The sequence below is a fragment of the Oncorhynchus kisutch genome, linkage group LG3 (genome assembly GCF_002021735.2).
Source record: "Oncorhynchus kisutch isolate 150728-3 linkage group LG3, Okis_V2, whole genome shotgun sequence".
NCBI classification, from domain to species: Eukaryota; Metazoa; Chordata; class Actinopteri; order Salmoniformes; family Salmonidae; genus Oncorhynchus; species Oncorhynchus kisutch.
Window position 1 is genome coordinate 27,267,472 of NC_034176.2, and position 23,027 is coordinate 27,290,498.

The 23,027-nt window shown below is 43.1% G+C and overlaps 1 protein-coding gene and 1 long non-coding RNA gene across 3 annotated transcripts; one reads left to right on the plus strand and one right to left on the minus strand.

Annotated features, from left to right (window-relative positions):
- Positions 1 to 1,921: 1,921 nt before the first annotated feature.
- LOC116370664 (uncharacterized) lies at positions 1,922 to 15,578 on the minus strand. 2 transcript variants are annotated; one of them, XR_004208791.1, is made up of 3 exons: positions 15,542 to 15,578; positions 14,594 to 14,667; positions 1,922 to 1,969 (listed from the first exon to the last, which is right to left on the minus strand). It is a non-coding gene; the product is annotated as an uncharacterized LOC116370664 (long non-coding RNA). The 2 variants fall into 2 exon arrangements; XR_004208792.1 differs by lacking the exon at positions 1,922 to 1,969 and adding an exon at positions 12,048 to 12,086 and having other exon boundaries at positions 15,542 to 15,572.
- Positions 15,394 to 21,754, plus strand: LOC109879313 (charged multivesicular body protein 7). Its single transcript, XM_020471492.2, has 11 exons — positions 15,394 to 15,670; positions 15,855 to 16,140; positions 16,246 to 16,417; positions 16,511 to 16,696; positions 16,861 to 16,994; positions 17,099 to 17,147; positions 20,129 to 20,248; positions 20,417 to 20,515; positions 20,997 to 21,054; positions 21,180 to 21,416; positions 21,503 to 21,754. Exons 2-11 carry the CDS (start codon positions 15,857 to 15,859, stop codon positions 21,556 to 21,558), a joined length of 1,395 nt encoding a protein of 464 aa, XP_020327081.1. The 5' UTR covers positions 15,394 to 15,670; positions 15,855 to 15,856; the 3' UTR covers positions 21,559 to 21,754.
- Positions 21,755 to 23,027: the final 1,273 nt, after the last annotated feature.

The following is a 23,027-nucleotide window of genomic DNA, read 5'->3' on the forward strand; positions in this document are numbered from 1 at the left end:
TGGTACTATATTTATTGAATATGATCTGAATCCTATAAATAAAAAAAAAGGCAAAATTGGGTGTAATCAATCTCCGGAATACATTTTAATTTCAACAAAATTATGTTTCAGGAATGCCAATCTTGTTTGTAACTACAGAAACAATTGCAAAACAATCTGAGATGGTGGGTGTCATGGCTTGTTGAAATGACATGGAACAACTCCATGCTCCTATATGTTTAAAATGCCATTTGTATGGCTACAGTGGTAAATTAGTGCCTGTCATACGTGTTACCCTGAATCAACAACATAAGTGTTCTTTAGTATTACAGGGCTCCAGAGTAACATTTTCCCCTGGTGTCACTAACTTTTACAGTTGGTAGCACCAGCCCATAATTTGGTTGGATGGACCAAAGCATGAGTAATGATCTTATAAAGTCATACAGAGTGCTTTATTAAGAAGTATAATAAAAAAAAACTACTGAGATATTCAAGTAACAAGTGGTTTCAATTAACACGTCCAAGCAGGAATGCAAGATATGTTGATGTGCAACATCATCCAGCGATTGTCATTAATTTTTACTATAGTTGCTATATTTCACTATCAAAATAGGACTCCAGAATTTTCTGATTTTTTAAATTCAATAGAGATAAATTACATATACTGAACAAAAATATAAATGCAACAATTCCAAGGATTTTACTGAGTTATATAACACAACAACATTATCGGAACACTAGACTCACTCCAATTGGCATACTGCCCCAACAGATCCACAGATGACGCAATCACACTCCACACTGCCCTTTCCCACCTGGACAAAGGGAACATCTATGTGAGAATGCTGTTCATTGACTACAGCTCAGCGTTCCACACCATAGTGCCCACAACGCTCATCACTAAGCTAAGGACTCTAGGACTAAACACATCCCTCTGCAACTGGATCCTGGACTTCCTGAAGGGTCACCCCCAGATGGTAAAGGTAGGCAACAACGCATCTGCCACGTTGATCCTCAACACGGGGGCCCCTCAGGGGTGCTCCTGTGCTCCTTGTTTACCCATGACTGCGTGGCCAAGCATGACTCCAACACCATCATTAAGTTTGCTGACAACACAACAATGAGACAGCCTATAGGGAGGAGATCAGAGACATGGCAGTGTGATGCCAGGACAACAATCTCTCCTTCAACGTCAGCAAGATAAAGGAGCTGATCGTGGACTACAGGAAAAGGAGGGCTGAGCATGCCTCCATTCTCATCGATGGGGCTGTAGTGGAGAGGGTCGAGAGTTTAAAGTTCCTTGGTCTCCACATCACCAACAAAAAGGGCATAACCTGAAAGGCCGCTCAGCAAGGAAGAAGCCACTGCTCCAAAACTGCCATAAAAAAGCCAGACTACAGTTTTCAACTGCACACGGGGACAAAGATCGTACTTTTTAAAGAAATGTCCTCTGGTCTGATGAAACAAAAATAGAACTGTTTGGCCATAATGACCATTGTTATGTCTGGAGGAAAAGGGGGAGGCTTGCAAGCCGAAGAATACCATCCCAACTGTGAAGCACGGGGGTGGCAGCATCATGTTGTGGGGGTGCTTTGCTACAAATCAAATCAAATCAATTTATATAGCCCTTCGTACATCAGCTGATATCTCAAAGTGCTGTACAGAAACCCAGCCTAAAACCCCAAACAGCAAGCAATGCAGGTGTAGAAGCACGGTGGCTAGGAAAAACTCCCTAGAAAGGCCAAAACCTAGGAAGAAACCTAGAGAGGAACCAGGCTATGTGGGGTGGCCAGTCCTCTTCTGGCTGTGCCGGGTGGAGATTATAACAGAACATGGCCAAGATGTTCAAATGTTCATAAATGACCAGCATGGTCAAATAATAATAAGGCAGAACAGTTGAAACTGGAGCAGCAGCACGGCCAGGTGGACTGGGGACAGCAAGGAGTCATCATGTCAGGTAGTCCTGAGGCATGGTCCTAGGGCTCAGGTCCTACGAGAGAGAGAAAGAAAGAGAGAAATAGAGAGAGCACACTTAAATTCACACAGGACACCGAATAGGACAGGAGAAGTACTCCAGATATAACAAACTGACCCTAGCCCTCCGACACATAAACTACTGCAGCATAAATACTGGAGGCTGAGACAGGAGGGGTCAGGAGACACTGTGGCCCCATCCGAGGACACCCCCGGACAGGGCCAAACAGGAAGGATATAACGCCACCCACTTTGCCAAAGCACAGCCCCCACACCACTAGAGGGATATCTTCAACCACTAACTTACCATCCCGAGACAAGGCCGAGTATAGCCCACAAAGATCTCCGCCACGGCACAACCCAAGGGGGTCGCCAACCCAGACAGATAGATCACATCAGTGACTCAACCCACTCAAGTGACGCACCCCTCCTAGGGACGGTATGAAAGAGCCCCAGTAAGCCAGTGACTCAGCCCCTGTAATAGGGTTAGAGGCAGAGAATCTCAGTGGAAAGAGGGGAACCGGCCAGGCAGAGACAGCAAGGGCGGTTCGTTGCTCCAGAGCCTTTCCGTTCACCTTCCCACTCCTGGGCCAGACTACACTCAATCATATGACCCACTGAAGGGATGAGTCTTCAGTAAAGACTTAAAGGTTGAGACTGAGTTTGCGTCTCTTACATGGGTAGGCAGACCATTCCATAAAAATGGAGCTCTATAGGAGAAAGCCCTGCCTCCAGCTGTTTGCTTAGAAATTCTAGGGACAATTAGGAGGCCTGCGTCTTGTGACCGTAGCGTACGTGTAGGTATGTACGGCAGGACCAAATCAGAGAGATAGGTAGGAGCAAGCCCATGTAATGCTTTGTAGGTTAGCAGTAAAACCTTGAAATCAGCCCTTGCCTTGACAGGAAGCCAGTGTAGGGAGGCTAGCATTGGAGTAATATGATCAAATTTTTTGGTTCTAGTCAGGATTCTAGCAGCCATATTTAGCACTAACTGAAGGTTATTTAGTGCTTTATCCGGGTAGCCGGAAAGTAGAGCATTGCAGTAGTCTAACCTAGAAGTGACAAAAGCATGGATACATTTTTCTGCATCATTTTTGGACAGAAAGTTTCTGATTTTTGCAATGTTACATAGATGGAAAAAAGCTGTCCTTGAAATGGTCTTGATATGTTCTTCAAAAGAGAGATCAGGGTCCAGAGTAATGCTACAGGAGGGACTGGTGCACTTCACAAAATAGATGGCAACATGAGGATGGAAAATTATGTGGATATGTTTAAGCAACATCTCAAGACATCAGTCAGGAAGTTAAAGCTTGGTCGCAAATGGATCTTCCAAATGGACAATGACCCCAAGCAGTCTTCCAAAGTTGTGGCAAAATGGCTTAAGGACAACAAAGTCAAGGTATTGGAGTGGCCATCACAAAGCCCTGACCTCAATCCTATAGCAAATTTGTGAGCAGAACTGAAAAAGAGTGTATGAGCAAGGAGGCCTACAAACCTGACTCAGATACACCAGCTCTTTCAGGAGGAATGGGCCAAAATTCACCCAACATATTGTGGGAAGATTGTGGAAGGCTACCCGAAACGTTTGACCCAAGTTAAACAATTTAAAGGCAATGCTACCAAATACTAATTGAGTGTATGTAAACTTCTGACCCACTGGGAATGTGGTGAAATAAATAAAAGCTGAAATAAATCCTTCTCTCTGCTATTATTCTGACATTTCACATTCTTAAAATAAAGTGGTGATCCTAACTGACCTAAGACATGGAATTTCTACTAGGATTAAAATGTCAGGAATCGTGAAAAACTGAGTTTAAATGTATTTGGCAAAGGTGTATGTTAACTTCAGACTTCAACTGTATAATTCTGTAATGGCCTATAGTTACCTGTACTTAATCCTATAATGGCCTGTCGTAACATTATAGCCTGCTAATGGCATGTAGCAATTTTATAATTGCCTATAGTAATCTGTACTTATTATTTTCTGGAAATAATGTATAGGCGAGCCACCAATATAATTGATCCAAGAAACAAGAGGGGAGAGGAAACCCTGCCTAGAGGAAAGAACTTAGATTTGGAAACAATGGTGGAGTAAATCCGAGGGGATATGGTAATTAGCATAAAGTGGAGGGACTATGACACTTGTATAAGCATGAAACTGTATAAAAGGAGTGGACTGAGACTGAGTCCAGCAGTTGCTCCATGTACCAACTCGTCTATTTGAATTCACAGGCTCCGGTATCTGAGAGGTATTATTGAACCAATATTTCCACGACACTACTTTCTGTTTATTATATATGCATAGTGACTTCACCCCTACCTACATGTACAAATGACCTGAGAAGCCCCTGACTGAAGTGTGCAGTTTGGGGCCAGACTCAATGTGGGCGGAGTCAAACACATTTAACCCTTCCTGTCTCCTTAAAGGTCTCCCAAGTTGAGGTAAACGTTGAAGGTATCAACGTCAAAGAAAGCAAATCTTAATCGAATCTGACCTACATGGATAAAAATATAAACCATGGAAGTAAGTGAGGAAACCATGGAAGTAAATGTTTTTATATGACCAACTACCGCACCGATGTTAGCATAGTGTTAATTTGCACCCATTTGCACATGAGCTGTCCAATTGCTCACAATGAGGGAATCTTATTTGGACAAATTTGCCTACTTGAGCAGTAAGCCTAGGTTTACATGTACAGATATGTTATCGATTTGATTATTGATTTTCTGTGTTTCTTCAATGTATGACTCATTGTGTTTGGCTGGCTCTAAATGTGTATCATTGATGCCATTCCCTTAGTCACACATTACGAGTCGACACAGTATATACCATAATGAAATCACCTGGTCCCAACATTCATGGCAAGTCAAGAAAAGTCATTGTAACTTGTCCACACTGCAAACTGAAGTTAAATAAGAAAAAATTCTAAACACATTTACGAAGAAAGCATACACATTGCTTTGAAACAGTGTCCAAGGAAAACATTTTGGCATGTGAGTGCATTGGTGAGAAATGGTTCCACTGAACTGTACCATTTGATTGTCATTATTTTATTAAAAATTGTGCCTTGTTTACACCACAGGGCCTACCAAAGCAAGGTTTCTCAAACAACTGTTGGGTGTTTGTTTTGATGGTAAGATGCTGGCTATTCAGTATAGTATATTAGTCCTATTTTCTGTTATAACACATGAAAAGTTATTATTATTTCTGTGCTTGCAGCCTGCAAAGCACACTATTGTTATTGTTCATACTTTTTCTATTATTTACTTTTATCATTATTGTTATCATAACTATCAAACTTAACAACCTACTCTTTCTTAACTTACAGTACGCTCTGTACATTGCAATGGAAGCACAGTGTGATTTCACTTGGGTATGTATAAATTATGAAATTCTCATCACTAGTGGATATGTTTTTTGGGATCCCCATCCGATCGTGTGATTTTACTTTTCAAAGGAAAACCTGCAGCAAATTAGGCGACGGTGGTGCCTAGTTCTCCTGCAGAACTTTCCAATTCCGTAAGTCTTGAACATTAGAAAAACATTTCCTTAAAATCACTTGTTTCACTGTAGCCAGACTGACCTGAATACTACAAAAAGAAAACCAGCCCCGTCGCAGACCATGATGTCTTGCTCCCAGACAAACTAAACAACTTCTTCCCTCGCTTTGAGGACAATACAGTGCCACCGACACGGCCCGCTACCAAAACCTGCGGGCTCTCCTTCACTGCAGCCAACGTGAGTATAACATTTAAAAGTGTTAACCATCGCAAGGCTGCCGGCTCAGACGGCATCCCTAGCCGTGTCCTCAGAGCGTCGGAATCCGTGATTCCAGTTTACATAGAGTCCAATGAAGTTCTTTCAGGGCGTTCGAGGTGTTTGCTTGGGAGGGGGGATATACACGGCTGTGATTATAATCTAAGAGGTAGATAATGCGATCGGTACTTGATTGTAAGGAATTCTAGGTCAGGTGAACAAAAGGACTTGAGTTCCTGTATGTTGTTATGATCACACCACTACTCGTTAATCATAAGGCATACACCCCTGCCCTTCTTCTTACCAGAGAGATGTTTGTTTCTGTGGGCGCGATGCGTGAACAAACCGGGTGGCTGTACCGACTCTGATAACATATCCGGAGTGAGCCATGTTTCAGTGAAACAGAGAATGTTACATTCTCTGATGTCTCTCAGGAAGGCGAACACTTGCTCGATTTTCATCTACCTTGTTGTCAAGAGACTGGACATTGGTAAGTAGTATACTCGGGAGCGGTGACCGATGAGCCCGTCTACGGAGCCTAACCAGAAGACCGCTCTGTTTGCCCATTCTGCGGCGTCGTTGTTTTGGGTCGCCTACTGGGATCCGATCCATTGTCCTTGGTCGTGGTCCAAACAGAGGATCAGCTTTGGGAAAGTCGTATTCCTGGTCGTAATGTTGGTAAGTTGACGTTGCTCTTATATCCAATAGTTCTTCCCGGCTGTATGTAATAAGACTGAAGAATTCCTGTGGTAGCAATGTCAGAAATAATGCATAAAAAAAATACTGCATAGTTTCCTAAGAACGCGAAGCGAGGAGAACGTCTCTGTTGGCGCTATCTCTATCAGCGCCATGTCCACTCCGACAATGAGAACAAACAGTAAATGACTGTAATAACAATAATAATAATAGTAATAATATATTGAATGCAGAAATTACCATAACTAAGCAAACATTGCAGATTAGAAATTATGGAAATGAATGGTAAATGTAGGCTATGTAATGGGGAATTGAGACACAGCAAACAATTAAGATATGAAACAATGAATACCAACAAAATGGTGGGAGATTTTTGGAGAGACATGTGCCTTGTGCATCGGAGCCACAATCCCTATATTCTTGGACAGTGGCATCCCTGCGTCCTCCTCAATGGATTAGTCCACTGAGGCAGGCTATCACCCCCTCCAGGTGTCACTTATTTCCCTCAAATTTGTGCTCCAGGGCATGCTAAACTGTTTTGTGTTCGTTTACCTTGACGACATCCTGTTTTCTCCCAATCTGCCCAAGTACATGTACTTCATGTCAGACAGGTCCATCAGCGCCTCCTGGAGAAGCAATTGTTTGTGAAAGCCAAGAAGTGTGAGTTCCACCGCTCTTCTATCACCTTTCTGGGATATGTCATTGCTGAGGACAATGTTCAGATGGATCCTGGAAAGGTGAAAGCAGTGGTGGATTGGCCTCAACCAACGTCCAACGTCGACAAAGCCTTTGTGGACCTGAAGCATCGGTTCACAACAGCATCCATCCGGACCCCTCGTATCAATTTGTGGTGGAAGTTGATGCTTCGGATGTTGGAGTGGGGGCCATCCTGTCCCAGCGATCTGTCCAGGACCAAAAGCTTCATTCCTGTGCCTTCCTGTCCCATCGTCTCAATCCTGCAGAGAGGAACTACGATGTAGGCAACCGAGAACTCCTGGCGGTTAAGATGGTGTTGGAAGAGTGGAGGCACTGTCTGGAAGGAGCAGAACAGCCATTCTTGGTCTGGACCAACCATAAAAACTTGGAATTTCTCCGTACAGCCAAGCGACTCAAGTCCAGGCAGGCCTAGTGGGCCCTCTTGTTTACCAGATTCAACTTCACCATTTCCTACTGCCTAGGGTCAAAAAAATGTGAAGCCTGACGCTCTCTCCCACCTATACAGTTCCTCTGCCACACCCTCGACCTCTGAAACCATTCTCCCTACCTCATGCCTTGCTGCCAATGTGGATTGTGGTATTGAGAACCTGGTTCGCGAGGTGCAACGCTCCCAGCCTGGACCTGAAGGGCCCGGCTAACCGGCTGTTTGTCCCTAACCGGTCACAGGTCCTGGAATGGGCTCATTCCTCCAGGCTGACCTGTCATCCAGGGTCCCGTCGTACACTAGCCTTCCTCCAACATTGTTTCTGGTGGCCCACAATGGTTCCTGACGTCTCTGCCTTCGTCATGCACAGTGTGTGCTCAGAACAAGACTCCACGGCAAGCTCCTTCTGGCCTCCTTCAGCCACTACCGGTCCCTCATCGTCCCTGGTCTCAGATCTCTGGACTTTGTCACTGGGCTCCCGCCGTCTGATGGCAACACTGTCATTCTGACGGTAGTCGATCTGTTCTCCAAGGCCACCCATTTCATCCCTCTCCCCAAACTACCCTCTGCCAAGGAGACAGCCCAGTTTATGGTGCAGTGTGTCTTCCGTCTCCATGGACTCCCAGTAGACATGGTCTCCGATCGGGGTCCTCAGTTCTCGTCTCAGTTCTGGAAGTCATTCTGCGCTCTTATTGGGTCGTCGGCCAGCCTGTCATCCAGATTCCCGCAAGCGGTCTCCCCATTTCATTGGTCCTTTTCCCATCTCTTGAGTCCTTAGTTCCACTGAAGTCCATCTTGTGTTACCCTGTACCCACCCTACTTTCCATGTGTCCAGAATTAAGCCCGTGTCTCACTGTCCTTTGACTTCTGTTTCCAAGCCCATCCCTCTCCACGGGTAATCGATGGCTATCCAGCATATATGGTGAAATGCCTCCTGAGGGTTCGACCACGGGGCAGGGGTTTCTAGCACCTGGTTGACTGGGAGGGTTATGGCCCGGAGGAGAGGTGCTGGGTTCCTGCTAAAGACATCTTGGACCAGGCCCTCTTCACCAATTTCCACCGCTGACACCCCGGTCAGCCAGGCATGCACCCAGGTAGGACGCCTGTACATGACCAGTCTCTTGCCTACCCCTTTTGGATTAATAAACATTGCAAGACTCCAGCCATCTGCCTCCTGTGTCTGCATCTGGGTCTCGCCTTGTGCCTTGATACAGGCAGAGCCCCACCTGTGCATTCAGAAAGCATTTAGACCCCTTGACTTTTTCATCATTTTCTGACTTTACAGCCCTATACTAAAATGAATACAATTAATTGTTTTCGTCATCAATCTACACACAATACCACATAATGACCAAGTGAATATAGGTTAAGACATTTTTCAAAAAAAATAGAAATACCTTATTTACATAAGTATTCAGACCCTTTGCTATGAGACTTGAAATTGAGATGTTTCTACAACTTGATATGAGTCCACCTGTGGTAAATTCAATTGATTGGAAATTACTTGGAAAGGCACACACTTGCTATATAAGGTCCCACAGTTGACAGTCATAACAAAAACCAAGCTATGGGGTCAAAGGAATTGTCTGTAGAGCTCCGAGACAGGATTGTGTCCCCAAGAACACAGTGGCCATCATTCTTAAATGGAAGAAGTTTGGAACCACTAAGACTCTTCCTAGAACTGGCCAAACTGAGCAATTGGGGAAGAAGGGCCTTGGTCAGGGAGGTGACCAAGAACCTGAAGGTCACTCTGATAGAGCTCCAGAGTTCCTCTGTGGAGATGGGAGAACCTTCCAGAAGGACAACCTTCTCTGCAGCACTCCACCAATCAGGCTGTTATGGTTGAGCGACCAGACGGAAGCCACTTCTCAGTAAAAGGCACATGACAGCCTGCTTTGAGTTTGCCAAAATGTCCTTGAGTGGCCCAGCCAGAGCCTGGACTTGAACCCGATCTAACATCTCTGGAGAGACCTGAAAATAGCTGTGCAGCGACGCTCCCCATGGGTGGATCTACAGAGAAGAATGGGAGAAACTCCCCACATACAGGTGTGCCAAGCTTGTAGCGTCATGCCCAAGAAGACTTGAGGTTATAATCGCTGTCAAAGGTGCTTCAACAAAGTACTGAGTAAAAGATCGAAATACTTATGTAAATGTAATATTTCATAACATTTGCAAAAATTTCTAGAAATGTGATTTTGCTTTGTCAATATGGGGTTTTGTATGTAGATGAGGGGGGGTAAATGATTTAATCCATTTTAGAATATGTATGGCTGTAACGTAACAAAATATGGAAAAAGTGAATGGGTCTGAATACTTTCTGAATGCACTGTGTGTGTGTGTGTATATATATATATATATATATATATATACAGTGCCTTGCGAAAGTATTCGGCCCCCTTGAACTTTGCGACCTTTTGCCACATTTCAGGCTTCAAACATAAAGATATAAAACTGTATTTGTTTGTGAAGAATCAACAACAAGTGGGACACAATCATGAAGTGGAACGACATTTATTGGATATTTCAAACTTTTTTAACAAATCAAAAACTGAAAAATTGGGCGTGCAAAATTATTCAGCCCCTTTACTTTCAGTGCAGCAAACTCTCTCCAGAAGTTCAGTGAGGATCTCTGAATGATCCAATGTTGACCTAAATCACTAATGATGATAAATACAATCCACCTGTGTGTAATCAAGTCTCCGTATAAATGCACCTGCACTGTGATAGTCTCAGAGGTCCGTTAAAAGCGCAGAGAGCATCATGAAGAACAAGGAACACACCAGGCAGGTCCGAGATACTGTTGTGAAGAAGTTTAAAGCCGGATTTGGATACAAAAAGATTTCCCAAGCTTTAAACATCCCAAGGAGCACTGTGCAAGCGATAATATTGAAATGGAAGGAGTATCAGACCACTGCAAATCTACCAAGACCTGGCCGTCCCTCTAAACTTTCAGCTCATACAAGGAGAAGACTGATCAGAGATGCAGCCAAGAGGCCAATGATCACTCTGGATGAACTGCAGAAATCTACAGCTGAGGTGGGAGACTCTGTCCATAGGACAACAATCAGTCGTATATTGCACAAATCTGGCCTTTATGGAAGAGTGGCAAGAAGAAAGCCATTTCTTAAAGATATCCATAAAAAGTTTCATTTAAAGTTTGCCACAAGCCACCTGGGAGACACACCAAACATGTGGAAGAAGGTGCTCTGGTCAGATGAAACCAAAATGTAACTTTTTGGCAACAATGCAAAACGTTATGTTTGGCATAAAAGCAACAGCTCATCACCCTGAACACACACCATCCCCACTGTCTAACATGGTGGTGGCAGCATCATGGTTTGGGCCTGCTTTTCTTCAGCAGGGACAGGGAAGATGGTTAAAATTGATGGGAAGATGGATGGAGCCAAATACAAGACCATTCTGGAAGAAAACCTGATGGAGTCTGCAAAAGACCTGAGACTGGGACGGAGATTTGTCTTCCAACAAGACAATGATCCAAAACATAAAGCAAAATCTACAATGGAATGGTTCAAAAATAAACATATCCAGGTGTTAGAATGGCCAAGTCAAAGTCCAGACCTGAATCCAATCGAGAAGATGTGGAAAGAACTGAAAACTGCTGTTCACAAATGCTCTCCATCCAACCTCACTGAGCTCGAGCTGTTTTGCAAGGAGGAATGGGAAAAAAATTCAGTCTCTCGATGTGCAAAACTGATAGAGACATACCCCAAGCGACTTACAGCTGTAATCGCAGCAAAAGGTGGCGCTACAAAGTATTAACTTAAGGGGGCTGAATAATTTTGCACGCCCAATTTTTCAGTTTTTGATTTGTTAAAAAAGTTCGAAATATCCAATAAATGTCGTTGCACTTCATGATTGTGTCCCACTTGTTGTTGATTCTTCACAAAAAAATACTGTTTTATATCTTTATGTTTGAAGCCTGAAATGTGGCAAAAGGTTGCAAAGTTCAAGGGGGCCGAATACTTTCGCAAGGCACTGTGTATATATATATATATATCACTGCTCAAAAAAATTAAGGGAACACTAAAATAACACATCCTAGATCTGAATGAATTCAATATTCAAATGAAATACTTTTTTCTTTACATAGTTGAATGTGCTGACAACAAATTCACACAAATTATTAATGGAAATCAAATTTTGCCAGAAATCTTGCTTGTTTGTAGGTGACCAAATACTTATTTTCCACCATAATTTGCAAATAAATTCATTAAAAATCCTACAATGTGATTTTCTTTCTCATTTTGTCTGTCATAGTTGAAGTGTACCTATGATGAAAATGACACAATTGGTGGCTGACTAAATACTTTTTTGCCCCACTGTATATATATATAACATTTTTTTTAAATGCATGTCAATTTGGCATTAATACATGTCACATTTTCGTTTGAAAAAAATATATATCATTGAATTCATATCCTCATACAAACATGGTCTCTTTTTTGCTTCTTGAGTAAGGCAGCTCCAAAATGCAGGTGTTTCAGCCTAGCGCAGTGCTTTCTGTGGTGTTGTGGCAGCCTGCAGAAAATACGGAGCGTAGGGGTTGGTAATGTTCTCTAGTTGCACCGTGATTGGCTCAGTGTTCTGTCACTCATGGGGACACTAAGTCACAGCAAAATCTATGGGGAGAGCTAAAACATTCAAACCCCTTGTGTGATTTACATTAGAAGCTCCCATCCAAGAAGGCTCAAGGTCATTGGCCACAGATAAAATATGTCAAATCCCATTTATATCTACCATAGCTTTGATTGGACTGATCATGTCAACATCATACTTTCAAAATCTTAGCTAGCAAGCTAGACAAGCAGTTATCATCATGAATCAAGACAACAAGCAAATCATTTTCAATCCTTGTCATATGAAGAGAAATTATAGATAAAGTGTATCGGTGTTCATCGGCCATTGAACATAAAACATTACACAACAAGTTGGAAATTGCAAATTCAACAATGTGTGGTTTGTAAGGAATCAGTGGCTAACTGCAAGTGTTGCAAAGCAATCACTAGCCTGCTATTGAGTGGAGTAGGTGTATGGTCCAAATCTGGGTTTAAGGGTCTCTTTTCCAAGATTAAAAGGATAAACATTCACATACAACACCATGGGCCAGAAAAGGTTGAATATATTGGCTGTGCTGTCAACTGAACTCTGAATTAAAAGAGCTCCGACTGGGAAAATAAGCTTTGAACGGTCATCCAACTTGGAATTCCATGTTGAGGAAGTCTGGCCTCTTTCTAGAGCTCCGTTCTGAAGATCACTAAACGTCATGATTTGACCTTGCTTTTTCCCAGAGTTCCCAGTTGTCTTGAAAGCACCATAAATACAGAGAATGGCAGACTTTGATGACAAAGTTTGATGACAAAGTTTGCCCACAAAAGGACTGTTGCGCCACTTTTCTGTTCAAGTGAGCACAGCACAACAAGGGGAGTCTAAAAATGTATTGTATGCTACTGCATAATGATGTAAAATGCCAGGGAAATATGTATACTGTGGTTAAGAAAGTAATACTGAGTGTATGTTGTGTAGTAAGCTTTTAGTAGCCCATGTGCATCACCCTAATAATTTGGTCCCTTTCCCCCTCTTAACTTAGCCTACTGTTTTGACTTGGTGGTGCACATGTAGCCTATAGCCTGTTTTAGAGAAATTTCAAAAGTGCTGAACAAATAGTTATTGACTACGTCTGTCCTAGCTCGCTCATTAATGTCTTAATCAAAATTGTTATTGTCAGTAGAAACCACATTTGTTTAAGCAAGTCATCCATATCAGCTATGTTTTTTTTTAAAGGCAGTAAATTAAGCTGAATTAACTGTTTCGCTACCAGGCAAGGCTCCACAGATACCACCGCTACACCTGGCTAAGGATTCACTCCATGGTGCTGAAAAAAAAAACTCTGCTGTTGGGACAGCTTTATGTAGGCCCTAACAGTTTGTGGGCACCGTTTGTCACCATTATAGTGCAATATCCCCCTTTCTCTTTCCCTACTAATGTATAGTTTAGTGTTGTGTAGTGGCTTTGCTGACATGCATAACAAAATATGTTTTGGAGTTTGCCCCACCAAGATTTACATGCTAAAATCACCACCGCTCGTTTTCCATGAAAAAAAGTAATGTTTTCTATACAGACCCCTTTTGTCATACAGTAGACTATTCCATGAGGCACCCAGACCTTATGAAAGTTGCACAGTATAATCTTGTAATAAATCAAATTTAGTGATACATAACTTGACATTTCCATTGGGACATTGAGGGAGGATAACCAACATTCCAATTAATAGCAATGCATTTCTGTAAATGCTAGGCTACACAGTTTCTTCTGATAACAGTCTCCAGTATCAATGTTTCCAAGCAAACAAAAACAGGGAGAAGGAAGAATCTGTAGACATGCTGAGATAAAAGAACATACTCTTTGCCAGAATTAGGCCAGTCTTCACAAGATCATAGCATATGCAAATATGTCCCCTTTTGTGTTTTACACTTCCAGCAGAGGAATTACATTTATGAGCATGATATTCAGTTTCACTGGTATATTGGATGTTCTATGGATGGTCTTAAGTCTTAAACTGCAGTAATTTGTCTGAGATTATATGAACATGACTGGGCATTCTAACATACCTTTGTTCCCGAGTGGCGCATATGTCTAAGGCCCTGCAGCTCAGTACTAGAGGCTTCACTACAGACCCTGGTTCTATCCCGGGCTGTATCACAACCAGCCGTGATCGGGTGTCCCATAGGGTAGCGCACAATTGGCCCAGTGTCGTCCCGGGTTAGGGGAGGGTTTGGCTGGGGTTTGGCAGTCATTGTAAAATAAACATTTGTTCTTAACGGACTTGCCTAGTTAAATAAAAGGTTAAATTTAAAAAATCCATTCATCATCATCAATATTATGTTGTGTACTAACTGTGCACCATGACAGTGTAGTCTGTTGAGCTGTTGAAACCGTGTCAGTGTGAAAGGTTGAGAGTAAGCTAGGGAAACTGACAGATCAATAACGTTACATTGCTATACCTACTAACTATAATAAAAACTCACATTGCGCTGTCAAAAAACGTCAGAATATCGGTCTTCAATCGTTTGGCCGCTTGGTTTCATCGTTTAATTCAGATCTAGTGTGATTGAGACAAAAATAATACCTAAAGTTAGTGGGCTAGCTAGCTAACGTTAGCCAACTTTTGGCTAGCTCTAATGGTAAATCAACTGGCGAACACTAGCCAATTAATTTACTTCTGTTGAAACAGGACAAAAAGGCTACAAAACATTTCCTAACACACAGCAGCTGTTAGAGACTAGAGCTGAAATGGCTGTGGTAGCTACTAGTTAGCTAGTTAATTCTCTTCAGACATAACTTCAGTGGAGGGGATGAAACATTAGCTAACATTACATGTCAGTTACACTACTAACTCAGCACTAGGAATATTTTTCTCTCCCTTCTTCTGTTAAGTCAAACATGTCAGTTGCACTACCAGCACTGGGGATACATTTGTTTTTCTTCTGTTAAGTCAAAAAGCAGTTACCTTCCCGGCTACATCAGTCAAATTAAGAGCAGCCAGTTTCTGATCTGCTTGCTTTTACAACTCTGAGAAAAAGCACAACATAGAAACAGCAGCTGCTGCACCATGCTGGTCAAAAGCTTTGCCTTCACACATCCCCCCCAGACTGGCAAAAACTATTATATATAAAATACATATTTTTGTGTGTGTCCAGCCCCACCACCATTTTTTTTAAATGGTCCAGCCATTGCCAGATGGCCAATCCAGTATTCAGAATTTGACCAGCGTCTCCGCTCTGACCCGGTCATGTCTAGACCGGATACCGTTTATGTTAAATTGATGACAACATTTTGGGGGGATTTTATCTAACCCTAACACACTTCTCTTAACCTGCTACGTTACTTCAACTAACCTGCTAGTAGCAGGCTGCTACGCAAAGTATATTTTGACATAAACTGTCTAATTTCTAGACAAAACCCTCGCTGCTTACTGTGAACCTTGTTATCCCGACCATCTTGAACATGCGCAGAAAAAGCTCAAATCTGACGTTTGAGGAAGTTAGCTGCTAGCAACAAGCTAACTTCAAAACAACATGTTGTGGAGCACACAGCAGGCATTGGTTAGTTGTTTGCTCATCATGGTGAAAATATATCATAGACTACTCTAGTGTAATTGGACATGTCTGAGATTGAATTTACTACGGAGCTCAGCTTGATAGCCTTGGTTAGCTGATGACGTTGTTGTTATTCTGCCTGCTAGCTAGCTATGCATTCCACACAATCTCTCTGTCTTTTGTTCTACAGAAATGGTTCCATCAAATCTTGGGGAAGAAATGTCTACTGAAGTAACGTTGCCACCTGAGTGGGAGGACGATGAACGGATGAATTTCCTATTCTCCGACTTCAAAGAAAACCGAGATGTCAACACAAAAGATTGGGACAGTAAAATTGATTTCTGGACATCACTCATTCTTAAAATCTGCCGAAGTCGCGGAACCGTCTGTTTTAATTTGCAAGAGTTGAACAAGATTTTTCAGAGAAAAGGATTTGTACCTTTGGGTTTGGGTACTGTCATTCGGTGCATGGCTAGGTAAAATATCATCAATATCAATGCCATCTGCTAAAATGTGAGAAAAATATAACCTACCTAGTCTCACTATCCTTACCTTACTGTACTTGTCTGTATTCCTGGCAGGTGCGGCAAGATACAAAGAGAGTCAGAGTTTGCAGCAAATGTGGACTGTGGGTGGGTGTCTTGGGGTTTTGGCCTGTTGCTGGTGAAGCCTTTAAAATGGACATTTTCAACTCTTCTGGGTAGCAGTGGGGTTACTTTGGAGGAGTCGTTTGTTGTCATTGAACTGGTAAAGGTGTGTATATTTAATTAATTCAAAACATGACCATGGGGCTAGCAGGTTTATCCATTTAACACTGACCTTTTATTTTCTGTATGTTTCCTTCAGGAAAAGGCAGCAGAATTGCTTGGTGTCTACTGGAGTTCCCCAGTGGCCAACTGCTCTCTCCTGTCCTTCCAGGAGCTCCAGACACTGTCGTCCCATATCTGTATTGATGAGAGTACCCTGTGTATGGCTCTGCTACAGCTGCAGAGGGAGAAGCAGGTCACAGTATCACTGCATGAAGGCGAGAAGGTGAGGATATGAGAATGCTTAATTGAAGTGAGCATATTATGAGACTACATTGTAGGCTGCAGTAACTTAGACCATTATCCATGAGATTTCACGCACATTGTTATGAGGATAATGTCACTGTATCAATGTGTTGCATTGAGCCAATGTTTTGTTTATTTTCACAGATTGTTAAGTTTTCTCAGCCGGGACAGGACCGTGTATCTTCAGTCAGTGATGTGGACCTAGGCATCTATCAGCTACAGCGCAGTGAGAGACTGCTTGAAGTGCGGGTGGAGGCATTGGGTCTAGAGGCAGAGAAGTGCGTCCCTGACACATCACTTAGCGTTGTCTTGTGCAGTCTCTAATCTTCAGTCTTACATTTTTTTTGGTGATTTCTGCTTGTGCTGTATTGTCTTTTTGTAGGTGCAAAGAAGAAGCTAGGGTGTTGCTACGCGAAGGGAAGAAATCTCAGGTAGATTTACAATCCTCTGATCCTGTGTTGACTTTTTGTCCTGCACCAAACTCAAACGCAAACCAAAACTCTCTAAAAACAAGCCTCTCACCTTTGCCGCCTGCTATATACCACCCTCTGCCCCCAGCTGTGCTCTGGACACCATATGTGAACTGATATCCCCCATCTATCTTCAGAGCTCGTGCTGCTAGGCGACCTAAACTGGAACATGCTTAACACCCCAGCCATCCTACAATCTAAGCTTGATGCCCTCGATCTCACACAAATGATCAATGAACCTACCAGGTACCACCCCAAAGCCGTAAACACGGGCACCCCCATAGATATCATCCTAACCAACTTGCCCTGTAAATACACCTCTGCTGTTTTCAACCAAGATCTCAGCGATCACTGCATCATTGCCTGCATCCGTAATGGGTCAGCGGTCAAACGACCTCCACTCATCACTGTCAAACGCTCCCTGAAACACTTCAGCGAGCAGGCCTTTCTAATCGACCTGGCCGGGGTATCCTGGAAGGATATTGATCTCATCCCGTCAGTAGAGGATGCCTGGTTATTTTTTTTAAATGCCTTCCTCACCATCTTAAATAAGCATGCCCCATTCAAGAAATTTAGAACCAGGAACAGATCTAGCCCTTGGTTCTCTCCAGACCTGACTGCCCTTAACCAGCACAAAAACATCCTATGGCGTTCTGCATTAGCATGGAACCGCCCCCGTGATATGCAACTTTTCAGGGAAGCTAGAAACCAATATACACAGGCAGTTAGAAAAGCCATGGCTATCTTTTTCAAGCAGAAATGTGCTTCCTGCAACACAAACTCAAAACAGTTCTGGGACACTGTAAAGTCCATGGAGAATAACAACACCTCCTCCCAGCTGCCCACTGCACTGAAGATAGGAAACACTGTCACCACTGATAAATCCACTATAATTGAGAATTTCAATAAGCATTTTTCTACGGCTGGCCAGGCTTTCCACCTGGCTACCCCTACCCCGGTCAACAGCACTGCACCCCCCACAGCAACTCGCCCAAGCCTTCCCCAGTTCTCCTCCCAAATCCAGTCAGCTGATGTTCTGAAAGAGCTGCAAAATCTGGACCCCTACAAATCAGCCGGGCTAGACAATCTGGACCCTTTCTTTCTAAAAATGATCTGCCGAAATTGTTGTCACCCCTATTACTAGCCTGTTCAACCTCTCTTTTGTGTCGTCTGAGATTCCCAAAGATTGTAAAGCAGCTGCGGTCATCCCCCTCTTCAAAGGGGGGACACTCTTGACCCAAATTGCTACAGACCTATATCTATCCTAACCTGCCTTTCTAAGGTCTTCGAAAGCCAAGTCAACAAACAGATTACCAACCTTTTCGAATCCCACCATACCTTCTCCGAAATGAAATCTGGTTTCAGAGCTGGTCATGGGTGCACCTCAGCCACGCTCAAGGTCCTAAACGATATCTTAACCGCCATTGATAAGAAACAATACTGTGCAGCCGTATTCATTGACCTGGCCAAGGCTTTCGACTGTCAATCACAACATCCTCATCAGCAGACTCGACAGCCTTGGTTTCTCAAATGATTGCCTCGCCTGGTTCACCAACTACTTCTCTGATAAAGTTCCGTGTGCCAAATTGGAGGGTCTGTTGTCCGGGCCTCTGGCAGTCTCTATGGGGGTGCCACAAGGTTCAATTCTTGGACCGACTCTCTTCTCTGTATACATCAATGATGTCGCTCTTGCAGCTGGTGAGTCTCTGATCCACCTCTACGCAGATGACACCATTCTGTATATTTCTGGCCCTTCTTTGGACACTGTTAACAACCCTCCAGGTGAGCTTCAATGCCATACAACTCTCCTTCCGTGGCCTCCAATTGCTCTTAAATACAAGTAAAACTAAATGCATGCTCTTCAACCGATCGCTGCCTGCACCTTGCCCGCCTGTCCAACATCACTACTCTGGATGTCTCTGACTTAGAATTTGTGGACAACTACAAATACCTAGGTGTCTGGTTAGACTGTAAACTCTCCTTCCAGACTCACATCAAACATCTCTAATCCAAAGTTAAATCTAGAATCAGCTTCCTATTTCGCAGCAACTCAACTTTGGCGATGTCATTTACAAAATAGCCTCCAATACCCTACTCAATAAATTGGATGCAGTCTATCACAGTGCCATCCGTTTTGTCACCAAAGCCCCATATACTACCCACCACTGCGACCTGTACGCTCTCGTTGGCTGGCCCTCGCTTCATACTCGTCGCCAAACCCACTGGCTCCAGGTCATCTACAAGACCCTGCTAGGGTAAAGTCCCCCCTTATCTCAGCTCACTGGTCACCATAGCAGCACCAACCTGTAGCACGCGCTCCAGCAGGTATATCTCTCTGGTCACCCCCAAAACCAATTCTTCCTTTGGCTGCCTCTCCTTCCAGTTCTCTGCTGCCAATGACTGAAACAAACTACAAAAATCTCTGAAACTGGAAACACTTATCTCCCTCACTATCTTTAAGCACCAGCTATCAGAGCAGCTCACAGATTACTGTACATAGCCCATCTATAATTTAGGCCAAACAACTACCTCTTTCCCTACTGTATTAATTTATTTATTTATTTTGCTCCTTTGCACCCCATTATTTCTATCTCTACTTTGCACATTCTTCCACTGCAAATCAACCATTCCAGTATTTTACTAGCTATATTGTATTTACTTCGCCACCATGGCCTTTCTTTGCCTTTACCTCCCTTATCTCACCTCATTTGCTCACATTGTATATAGACTTATTTTTCTACTGTATTATTGACTGTATGTTCGTTTTACTCCATGTGTAACTCTGTGTTGTTGTATGTGTCAAACTGCTTTGCTTTATCTTGGCCAGGTCGCAATTGTAAATGAGAACTTGTTCTCAACTTGCCTACCTGGTTAATTAAAGGTGAAATAAAATGTTTAAAAAAAAAATGCAGTCTGGGAAACCTCTAATTTTTCTCCCCAAGGCCCTGAGGTATTTGAGAAGCCGAAAGAGAGTTGAGAGGAAAGCAGACGGCTTAAATGCCCAGCTGGAGAATGTGAAGGGAATCTTGGACAGGATAGCAAACTCAGAGACAGACAAACTGGTGAGTATGCAACAACAACAAAAATCTAGCCAAAACAGAGTAAGCACTAAAGTTAACCTAAAATTTGCAATGTGAGTAATTTGTGGCTGTTGTCATCACTCTTCTTAGTTCTACATGCAGTAACTAAGGTATTCTGTTCTCTATGCCTCTTTCTGCTTGCCTCTATAGGTGATACAGGCATATCAGGCTGGAGTGTCAGCCCTGCGACTCTCTCTGAAGGATGGGACTGTAGAAGGAGCTGAGAGCCTTGTGGATCAAATCCAAGAGGTCAGACTCTTCTTCACTGGGACTGCATTTAGTTGCTGTTATTGACAGTGGTGTAAAAATGCTTTAAAGTACTACTTAGGTCGTTTTGGGGTATCTGTACTTCACTATTTATATTTTCTACAACTTACTTCACTACTCCATACATTTCCCCTGGTCATGCCTACTGCCTCAAATCTGGCTGACTCACTAACCACATGCTTCATTGGTAAATTATGTCTGAGTGTTGGAGCGTGCCCCTGGCTATCCATAAAAACAAGAATGGTGCCGTCTGGTTTGCTTAATAAAAATCATTTAAAATAATTTTTTACTTTTGATACTTAAGTATTTTTAAAACCAAATACATTTAGTAGTATTTGTATTTTTTTGGGTGACTTACTGAGTCATTTTCTTTTAAGGTATCTTTTACTTGCACTCAAGTATGACAATTTGGTACTTTCTCCACATCAATCTAAATGTATTTTCTTGCTGTTTGGTATTACAGTTGTGTGACACTCAGGATGAAATGAACCAAACTCTGGCTGGTGGAGCGCTCAACTCAAGTATGTCCTATCACATATTATATATCTACTTGGTTGTAGTGCCTAACTTAGACAATTTCATAATTACATTTCCAATATCCAGAGGGTCTGAGAAATGATCAATTATCCTATTGATATTTGTTTAGCGGATGCCGACACAGACGAGCTGGAGGATGAGCTGAGATCTTTATTGGAGAACTCTACTCTGGATAGGCCTTCCACACTTCCTGAAGTACCGTCACACCCTCTTTCACCTGTCAGGGAATCTGGTTCCCTTTGTGATGATCTGCTGTGTGGTTTGCCCTTAGTCCCTCAAAGCCTCTTCAATATCACAGATGAGGAACTGGACAAAGAGCTGAGCCGTCTAACACTTGCAGATACATGTATGCCACTCTTGTTCCTTTATCTTTAAAATACTACCTCAAAAGAGGCTACTGAAGTAACCTTTGTTTACACATCACTCCCTTAGGTCTTCAACAAAAAGATTGTACCGCGCCAGTGAAGAGGGCTGAGTCTGCACAGTGACAACACTAATAAAAGAACTGCAATATTACCTGGACCCTCAGTGTTTGGGCACAGTGATAAAAAAGTGTGATCTGTCTTTTGTAACATGCTTATTGATGTCTCTGATCACTGTCATACACTTTTAAAATGTATTTATAAGTGACATTTTTGAAGTTTATTTATCATTTACTCTAATAAAGATATCGGTAACAATTATGATGCCAAATTATAAAGCCACTATTTCAGATTGACTGTAATTAGGTTGGGTTGTATGATAATAACTATGCGAAATACAGTGCATTCGGTTTAGTATTCAGACCCCTTGATGTTTTCCACATTTTGTTACATCACAGCCTTATTCTAAAATATATTAAATGATTTCCCCCCCTCATCAATCTACACACAATATGCCATAAGAACAAAGTGAAAATATGTTTGCAAATGTACACTGCTCAAAAAAATAAAGGGAACACTAAAAGAACACATCCTAGATCTGAATGAATGAAATATTCTTATTAAATACCTTTTTCTTTACATAGTTGAATGTGCTGACAACAAAATCACAACTGATCAATGGAAATCAAATTTATCAACCCATGGTTTGGATTTGGAGTCACACTCAAAATCAAAGTGGAAAACCACACTACAGGCTGATCCAACTTTGATGTAATGTCCTTAAAAGTCAAAATGAGGGTCAGTAGTGTGTGTGGCCTCCATGTGCCTGTATGACCTCCCTACAACGCCTGGGCATGCTCCTGATGAGGTGGCGGATGGTCTCCTGAGGGATCTCCTTCCAGACCTGGACTAAAGCATCCGCCAACTCCTGGACAGTCTGTTGGTGGATGGAGCGAGACATGATGTCCCAGATGTGCTCCATTGGATTCAGGTCTGGGGAACAGGCGGGCCAGTCCATAGCATCAATGCCTTCCTCTTGCAGGAACTGCTGACACACTCCAGCCACATGAGGTCTAGCATTGTCTTGCATTAGGAGGAACCCAGGGCCAACCGCACCAGCATATGGTCTCACAAGGGGTCTGAGGATCTCATCTCGGTACCTAATGGCAGTCAGGCTACCTCTGGCGAGCACATGGAGGGCTGTGCGGCCCCCCAAAGAAATGCCACCCCACACCATGACTGACCCACCGCCAAACCGATCATGCTGGAGGATGTTGCAGGCAGCAGAATGTTCTCCACAGCAGACTCTGTCACGTGCTAAGTGTGAACCTGCTTTCATCTGTGAATAGCACAGGGCGCCAGTGGCGAATTTGCCAGTCTTGGTGTTCTCTGGCAAATGTCAAACGTCCTGCACGGTGTTGGGCTGTAAGCCCAACCCCCACCTGTGGACGTCGGGCCCTCATACCACCCTCATGGAGTCTGTTTCTGACCGTTTGAGCAGACACATGCACATTTGTGGCCTGCTGGAGGTCATTTTGCAGGGCTCTGGCAGTGCTCCTCCTTGCACAAAGGCGGAGGTAGCGGTCCTGCTGCTG